General features: G+C 36.6%; 1 protein-coding gene across 1 annotated transcript; it reads left to right on the top strand.

Moving 5' to 3' along the window:
- Window positions 1–2,401: 2,401 nt before the first annotated feature.
- Window positions 2,402–8,727, top strand: LOC139355335 (tripartite motif-containing protein 51-like). Its single transcript, XM_071073960.1, has 5 exons — window positions 2,402–2,812; window positions 3,094–3,189; window positions 5,930–5,952; window positions 6,898–6,995; window positions 8,072–8,727. Exons 1-5 carry the CDS (start codon window positions 2,402–2,404, stop codon window positions 8,569–8,571), a joined length of 1,128 nt encoding a protein of 375 aa, XP_070930061.1. The 3' UTR covers window positions 8,572–8,727.
- Window positions 8,728–9,569: the final 842 nt, after the last annotated feature.

Here is a 9,569-nt window from a genome sequence, read left to right as displayed (position 1 = left end):
GCTAAAAAACAAAAATGGAAATTTTACTTCCTTTTGGCCTACTCTGAGAATACCATGTAGATAAAGGAGGCTTTACGACTGGGTGATGTGGCTCACCCTCTATTATCATCGTTTGGGGAGGCTGAAGTCAGAAGATAACTTGAAGGCGGGAATTAGAGACTACACTGGGCAACATAGCCATATCCTATCTCTAAGAAAATAAATAAATAAAAAATTAGCTATGTGCAATGGCATAAAACTCTAGTCCTTATTACTTTGAACACTAAAGTGAGAGGATTACTTGAGCCCTGGAATTCAAGGCTGCAGTGAGCTAAGATTGTACCACTGCACACCACAAGGGGAATCTTTCTCTAGAATAAATAAACAAATGAATTAATGTGCTCTTAGAGGAAAGCCTGTGCCATGGAAGAAACTCAAGAAACAGTACTAATCAATCTTAGTTAATTTCTAGCGTACGTTTACCATGATAAGATTGATGATAGGTATGCCTCATTCAAGCAGTGGTTTTTACAATGATAGTGTGATGCTAATTTAATCAGTGATGAAAAGGTGTGTACTAAATATTGCATAAACCTAATCAACTCTGTCTCCACCTTTCTTAATATGCTAAGTACCACGAAAGAGGTGGGTGTGGTCTTCAAAGATTCATATAAAATGATGTAGAAGAGAGAAGCTCATTTTGCTCCAGAGGAGGACAGCACTTAGAGTTACCTGCATTCAGGTGGCCTGGGAAAGTCAGCTCTGCAGGGAATGAGCTCCTGTTCTTGGGGAGTACTTAAAATAACTTTTTTTCGGAAAAAAAACTGCAGAAAACATTCTTAGAGCCCTGGGGTGAGTGCAACTTATTACTAAATAGTAAATTACAATGATAAAAATATCTACCTGTCTTAAACCTACTTAATGTTATTATATGTAACTCATAATATTACTACTCATTTTATGACATGAGGTATTAATTGTTGTTATTGGCTCAGATGACCTCTGAAAATTATTTGCATTTTTTGCTTTTTTTTTTTTTTGGAGATGGAATCTTGCTCTGCCGCCCAGGCTGGAGTGCAATGGTATGATCTTGGCTCTTGGCTCACTGCAACCACCACCACCTGGATTCAAGTGATTCTACTGTCTCAGCCTCCTGAGTAGTGGGGATTACAGGCGCCCATCACTACACCTGGCTAAATTTTGTATTTTTAGTAGAGACGGGGTTTCAGCATATTAGTCAGGCTGGTCTCGAACTCCTGACCTCAGATGGTCCACCCGTCTCAGCCTCCCAAAGTGCTGGCATCACAGGTGTGAGCCACCGTGCCAGGCCTAAATATTTGCAATTCTAAAATTTTCACTTTTGGCACTTAAATTCAACACTGCTTAGTAAAAGACAGTAAGGTAAATTCCTTCAAACTGCCAAAGCAAAGATTTGGAGGTCAGGGATCTCCAGAGAGACAGAACCATAGGATGTATACATAACTATAACTATAAATATATATAAATTGTGTGTGTGAAAGCAAATGGCCTTCTCTCTGCCCTTTTTTTCGGTCTGAGCTCCCAGCTGATTGGATGGTGTCCACTCACATTGAGGGCTGCTGTTTCCCACTCAGATCACCAACTCACATGTCACTCTGGAAACACCTTCACAGACTCACCCAGAAATAATGCTTCACCAATTCTCCATATATTACTTAATCCAGTCAAGTCGACACCTAAAATTAACAATAATGCCATAGTAATATAATTGTACATATTTCAGTTTTGAAAAAACTGATAATATTTGAGTTCATAGTTTGAGTAGCCCAAGGAGGAAGTTAATTTAAGCCACAAGAAAAATAACTCAATATCTTTCATTATTTATTTTCTCTCTTAGTGAACATAGACTGGTTTAGTTGTTGTCTTTTTGTTTATCTGGTCGGTTGGTTGGTTTTGGGGTTGCTTTTTTTTCAAAGAGCTGGGCTTCTGGGTCCCTCTTTCTGAAAATATGCCATAGAGCCCTCTGACCATCTTCTCGTGTTTTCTTACCCGGTGTAGGTTTTCTACTCCTCTCCCATAGTCATTCAGTAGTTACTTGAAAGAGGAATAGGGACAAACATGATTTATTCTAGACCACTTAAGACTAAAACCCAAGTTTCATATCAATCCCAGGGAATAGGTTATTGAATAGATTTGCATTATGTTATGGGCAGGAACTAGGAGTGGAAGAGGTTGTGAATCATCTAGTCAGTGGTGTCTGCTCTAAAGCCTGAAGACTCTCCTTGTGTATGAATTTTTCATTTTTGTTGCAGAGGAAATAGTTTGTTTCACTTTAATGAGCACTGTTGAGAAGAAAATATAGCTATCACATATCACCACATGTTGACAGATTTTCACCAACCCAGACCCCAAAATGACGTGCTGCTCTTTCTTCCTCAGAAACATGAATTCTGGAATCCTGAAAGTCTTCCAGAGGGAACTCACCTGCCCCATCTGCATGAACTACTTCATAGACCCAGTCACCATAGACTGTGGACGCAGCTTTTGCAGGCCCTGTTTCTACCTTAATTGGCAAGACATCACGGTTCTTGCTCAGTGCTCTAAATGCAAGAAGACAACATGGCAGAGAAACCTCAGAACTAACATTCGCTTGAATAAGATGGCTTCCATTGCCAGAAAAGCCAGTCTCAGGCAATTCCTTAGCTCTGAGGAGCAGATATGTGGGACTCACAGAGAGATAAAGAAGATGTTCTGTAAAGTGGACAAGAGCCTGCTCTGTTTGCTGTGCTCCAACTCTCAGGAGCACCGAGACCACAAACACTGTCCCGTTGAGTGGGCTGCTGCGGAACACCGGGTAAGTGATGCCTCTGAACATCTATTTCTATAAAGGACACATGAGATTCTTGTAAGTCTATTTCCTTGGAGATTGGATGACGCCATCTCTTTGTCCCTTTAAGCACGTCTGTTATGAGCTTCTTTGGCTTCACACCTCTCAGATTTGACAAACATTTGGAGAAACAAAGCAAACTATTTTCTAATGGCCAATTTGTCTCTCATTTGGGGTCCTTTGTATATCAGAGAGTGAATGATACTTTAGTGTCTTCATTTGTGCTTCAATTCATGGCTCTTTTGCAGGAGAAGCTCCTGAAGAAAATGCAGTCTTTATGGGAAAAAGCTTGTGAAAATCACAGAAACCTGAACATGGAAACCACCAGAACCAGATTCTGGAAGGTTAGTACCGTGTTACTCTACCTTCTCCAGTAACTTATGGTGAACAAATGGGTGACTCTTAAAATAGGAACTTGATCTCAATCCATAATATTTCTGGAATTCAATAAAAAAGGAAAAAACACTTGAGAAAAAGTACCCTAATTTTTTATATAAGATAGTGTGACACTTTGGTAGAATTTCTAACCAGACGACAGATGTTACCCAAGCATGCTCATCTGTCTCCATACAAACCTATAGCAATACACCAACAAATACAAGAAACTGGGCCATTTCACAGCATTCTCAATGGGCTGCCTGGATAACTTCTGGGCACAAGCGTTATTTGGCAGTCATGGAAATTTCAAGTGAACCTTCTAAGGCTGAGTCAGCATGAATTTGAATCCTGGTGGGCAAATATATTTGAAATGTGAGTTAAATATCAGGCAGAAGGAGCAAGAGTGCAAATTTAGAGGAAGCATGAAATTAAGTATCAGAACTAATTAATATTGAATAAGTCATAACACGTAATGGAAAAAGGGGTGAGAAATGTACACTCATGTCTTGAAGACACAAATATGTGAGAAATATGGGAACTAGTGTTTAATATAAGGAGAACTTTAAGGACTTGAGAAGAATTCTAGAAATGATTTTGTCTTTGTGGACATTTATCTTGAGGGTATGATATCTAATATTAATTCATTAATTCATTCTAATATAAATTCATTGAAAAATATTTTATGAATACCTAGTGTATGTCAAATATCAACTTAGAAAATTAAGTAGTAAAGAAGAAAGAAAACACAAAAATCTTGCAATTGAAATGAGAGAAGCAAATGTTCACCATGCAGATATGTGAAGTACATGATGTGTTAGAGTGTAGTAGTGTCTTTGGAGAATAATCAAGCAGGAAAGTAGAAAAGAAGCACAGAGGTTAGGGACTGGTGATGAGGGTTTGGGTTTTAATTAGTGTGGTCAGAAAAAAGGCTCATGGAAAAATTCACACTGAAACAAAATATCAATCAAGAGGAAATATAGATATCCTCCTGTTTGCCTTCCCCTTCCTCATAAATGTAGGAATATATATGAGTATCCGGTGTGGGTGTGTGTATATATATATGTGGATATATATGAGGAATATATATACACACACAGATACACATAGATATTCCTCATATATCCATATATAGCTATATATGAGAAATATATATATGAGTACATATATGAGAAATATGTATATATATGAAAATAATTCTAGATATAGGAAACAGCATGTGCAGTAATATTTCATTTGCATTTATTTGGGGGGTTGAGGAACCACAAAGAAATCCATGTTGCAGATTAGGGTGAGTTTGGATGAGAATAAACGAAACCTAATTAGACTATGTGGTGCTAGGTGAAATGCATTGAGTTGACAATGCTAGTCTGTGGTCATTGCATAATTTCTCATATAATGGGTTTACATAAATTGCCCCAATTCTCCAAAATAGAAAGAATGGTTTCCTATCTAGCCAATATTGCTCGATAGTTTAATTCTTAAGCAAGAACTGTGTTTTCTTTCTATAAATGTGTGTTGGAAGAGAGAAATCCATTTTCATATAACTATCTTAGAAAATATTTATCATTAATCAAGTAAATGTAACTGGGCAGAAACACCTATGTTGATATTAATGCAGAAAAAAGGAGAAGAATAAAATGTTGTGGAATCTGAGAATTGACAAGACTGAGGGTTAAAGTGTTGGATGTTCAGAATGCTAAGAGGAATCAGTGAAATTCAAGAGAAGATGGATACAACATTTCTGTTTTGACTCTTGTCACGGCAGGATTATGTGAGTTTAAGGATAGAAGCAATCAGAGCTGAATATCAGAAGATGCCTGCATTTCTCCATGAAGAAGAGCAACATCACTTGGAGAGGCTGCAAAAGGAGGGCGAGGACATTTTTCAGCAACTCAATGAAAGCAAAGCCAGAATGGAACATTCGAGGGAGCTTTTAAGAGGAATGTATGAGGATCTGAAGCAAATGTGCCATAAAGCAGATGTGGAGCTACTCCAGGTACGGGCTGACCATGGGGTATCAGGATGTAGAACTTTCACATACATGGGTGTTTTTCCTCTCCTGAAATCCATCCCCCACTTTACTTCCATAACTTATTTCTAAAAACCCGTTTCTATAACTAATGCTACTGAGTTGGGAGGTTATAGCCTTTCCTATGGATTCTACCAACCGAAGGTCCCTCCTACTTTATCCACCAGCAACAAAACTTTGTGGAATGACCAAGGTAACAGCCCCAAGAAATATTTCCCATCAAAAGTCAATGATATATTTAGGATTTTTGAAAGTGGATAAAATGAGAAGTGATTCATTTGCACTTAGGTTAATTTGGAGACACAGCATGATGGAGAAGTTGGGGAATCTAGGATCACATTAATATTATTTTGGGATGCACTCATTTTGGTAACAGGGCTTAGGGAAGATGACTGAGTAGCTTCTTTATGGTTACAGCAGAGCACAGACTCTGTGGGCCTCCTCTTCCTTCACTTGGAAAGAGAATGTCTTCAAGACTGAGACTTTATCAGGACATTAATTCATGACATATGACAGACTGGGATTTTCATGAGAAAAGAAACAAAAAATGCTTTCCAGGAGGGAAAACTGTAGGAAAATACCATCTCAGAAACTGCCTCCAAATCTCACAGTGAACTTAGTGGAAATTGCATCATGTGGAAAGCACTAAGCCTTTCTTTTTCTTTTTTTTCTTACAGGCTTTTGAAGATATATTACACAGGTGAGTGCATACCAAGATTTTAGCAGATGCTCTTTCAGTTTCCACAAATATCAAGCAGGAACTTTGACACTGAAGGTATAATTGATTCAGATATTGATATTACATTGTGCTGGTTGTACTTTCTCCATCCCCCACCCTATGTTGTCTTCTCTTTTGTTGCTATACTCAGTGATTTTATTAGGCAGTCCAATGAAAGTTCTGCAAAACCAAAAGACAAACAAACAAACAAAAATTAAAATTAAAAAGAAAGAAAAAAAAGAAAGAAGAATAAAAAAGTGAGCATCTCTTTTCCTAATTTCCTTTTTATTGCTCAAAAAGCTGCATATTTGAAAGAGAAAATGTTACATTTACTACATGGCTACAAAGTCAACCAGGGGAAGCCAGAGAGAAAAGGGAAAGTATTTTTGTAGTGAAAAGTGTTGATGATTTCTAGTTTATATTTAAATATATAATTCTGAAAAATAGATGAGACAAACTATTTGGAATGTTTGAACTGTGTAGGCCTCCAGAGAACCTCAGATATAAAAGGCAGATCTCCCTGCCTGGAGCATATTTCAACACCCTGGCCTTGAGAAGGAAGCAACAAATGCAGCAGTCTTAAAAATAACCCCACCTTTCCAGATGGTGATATCAGGAAATTCTGGTGAAGTCTGGAACCCAGAATTTTATTTTTGAATATTCTCTTGGTCTTAAGATTAATGATCCTTACTAATTTGGAGCAATAAGAAGAAAGATCCAAATGAATTCTCACTCAGACACACTTTTCTAACATGCTTGAAAATCAGGAACTGTGAATAAGAATGAATCTGAAACAGAAAATGATAATTTTGGAATTAGCAAATTGTGGGTTAAAGGGAGTCTCATGAAATGTCTTTTCAATAAAAGTAGTTGATTTTTATGTACCTTTTGGCTGTAGATGTGGTAACTGCACCTTTCTCCTTGCAGGTATGAGTCCCTGCTGCTGCAAGTGCCCGAGCCTGCGAATCCAGAGCTCAGTGCAGGGCCCATCACTGGACTGCTGGACAGGCTCAATGGATTCAGAGGTGAGTGTCAGCCCATTGGCAGAATTCCCACAGTGTATCACTTCTTGTTAGATTCATGGGGGTAATATTTTACCCTTCATCAAATCGTTATTTCATTTCAGAAGGAAGTGAGCGATATGACTATGCAACCCTATTATATCTGTGTTTCTATTTATAGTCCAATTGATAACATGAAGAGTAAAACATAGTGAAAAACAAGTATGTTTTGGGCTCACATGGATAGAGCTATATTTTGGGTAAATGGAATGAGATAAGAAGTAAAAAATTGAATAAATGTAACAATGCTCAGAAGGAAGCTTAATAATCCAAAGTTACATAAAAATTTTACATTTCTTTACTGTATTTCACTTGAATTTTTAAAAAACAGTTTTTTGGAGAATAGAGTTCACAGCAGTTTGTTGGAGTATTTGTATTTTCTTACAATAAATGTGTATTATTGATATAGTGTAAAAATTCCACTTAATATGCAAGAAGAAAGGAGAAATTATTTTGTAAATAGGAAGTAAATATAGAAATGATAAATTCAGTTCAGTTACACCATGAAGACCTACGTGTAAAATCTAAAATTCAGTTTCGATCTAGAGCTAGCAGGGAAGTCCACAGAGTGACTGGTGAAATATTTTGCAAAAATCTGCATTAAGTTACCACTTATAATGTGAACATATGGACTTTTATCCAGTTATCTAGAGCAGTGCTTGAATAAACTAAAATCTTCCCATTCTTGTCAAAAGTATATCACTAGTATTTAAGAACAAGAAATATTTTAATAATGACCTTGATAGCTGAAGGGCATTCGGGGCATATAACATTTCACTTTTACATTGGAAATTGGATTAAAACAGGCTGGTTTTATATTCAACACTCAATTTTTGAGTTTTCAATGCATCTTCAATGTCTGTTTTTAGGATGTTGTTTTTCCTATAGAGAATATTAATCATCCTTATACTTGATTAAATGTTGTAATCAAAATTCTCCTGTCCTTGTAACTTCAAATTTCTTGGTAGAACAAATTTTCCCTCAAGAATTCTAATTTCTATTATTTACATGTAGCTATACTTTTTTTGTTATTTTTGCAGTTGATTTCACTCTGCAGCCTGAAAGAGCCAATAGTCATATCTTCCTGTATGGAGATTTGAGAAGCATGAATGTTGGATGTGACCCTCAAGATGATCCCCATTTCACTGCAAAATCTGAATGTTTTCTTGTATGGGGTGCTCAGACTTTCACATCTGGCAAATATTATTGGGAGGTTCATGTGGGGGACTCTTGGAATTGGGCTTTTGGTGTCTGTAACAATTATTGGAAAGAGAAGAGACAGAATGATAAGATAGATGGAGGGGAGGGACTCTTTCTTCTTGGATGTGTTAAGGAGGATGCTCACTGCAGTCTCTTTACCACTTCCCCACTTGTGGTGCAATATGTTCCAAGACCTGCCAGTCGAGTAGGATTATTCCTGGATTGTGAAGGTAGAACCATGACCTTTGTTGATGTTGATCAAAGTTCCCTGATATACACCATCCCTAATTGCTCCTTCTCATCTCCTCTCAGGCCTATCTTTTGCTGTAGTCACTTCTGAAGAGAGATAAGTCAGAAGTGTGTCTATATGCTGTGGGAACCCATTTATCACAGAAAGCCCTCTTTTTCGCACCTCATCAAATAGGACAAATAAGTTATATTTAATGTCTTCAGTTGCGTTCTAATGTCATCAAATCTCATTAATAGTGCTTCTATTAAAAATGGTGAAAACATTAAAACTATGTGTATTGGTTCTTTGTTTAATCGTTTTTGAAAAATCATTACCCATGATGTATGGAATAGAATATATTCTCTGGTTTTTCATTATTTCTGAATGTCACAAAGTGAAATAATAGATGACAGAGTTGTCTAAATGAAGTTAAAATCAAAGGAACAAAGTAGGGATCTTGGGCTTCATGAAAAAACTTGGAGGCAAAAGACTCAATGGTAACCTGGCAATATTTTCTGTCTCTTCATCTAACAGTATTATACTTATCCATGTGTTTTATTTATGAATCTATACTTTGAGGTCATCTTATTTGACCTCCTATGCTGTGCTTATCTTTCTAAATCTCATCTTATATACAAATGCTCATGCATTATTAGAGTGTTTTCCTACAGTGAAATTTACAAGGTGATCAGGACAATACTGGATCAATTAAATATTCAAATGGACATAACTGAATACTGACCCCTACCTCAAACCATACACAATTCACATGGATTCACGTTCTGAAGGTGAAGGGAACACAATAAAATATTCTCACAGAGAAAGATTTCCTAACCAAGACAAAAATGTAACAATTAAGAAGGAAAATTTAGTTAGTTTATATCAAAAGTGATGACTTCTGTGTTTCAAACTATACTATCCAAGAATTAAAATATAAACGAATTGTGGAGAAAACTATTTAACCCAACATATATGCAATGAAATACAATACATGTGATTAATGAATGTAATGAATAAAAGAAAATGAACCCAATATAAAATTGGGAAAATATTTGAACAGGCACTTCACAAAATTAGAGGCATAAATAACTGGACAAATATGAAAAAGA

Source organism: Macaca nemestrina, chromosome 12, assembly GCF_043159975.1.
Source record: "Macaca nemestrina isolate mMacNem1 chromosome 12, mMacNem.hap1, whole genome shotgun sequence".
NCBI lineage: Eukaryota > Metazoa > Chordata > Mammalia > Primates > Cercopithecidae > Macaca > Macaca nemestrina.
This window is presented reverse-complemented; position numbering and strand designations above follow the sequence as displayed.

Excerpts from the sequence above, each read along its gene's own strand:
- LOC139355335 (XM_071073960.1), top strand. The coding sequence starts at position 2,402 with ATGAATTCTGGAATCCTGAAAGTCTTCCAGAGGGAACTCACCTGCCCC. Across the intron at positions 5,953-6,897 it reads TTTGAAGATATATTACACAG|GTATGAGTCCCTGCTGCTGC; the intron begins GTGAGTGCATAC and ends TTCTCCTTGCAG. Across the intron at positions 6,996-8,071 it reads CAGGCTCAATGGATTCAGAG|TTGATTTCACTCTGCAGCCT; the intron begins GTGAGTGTCAGC and ends TTATTTTTGCAG.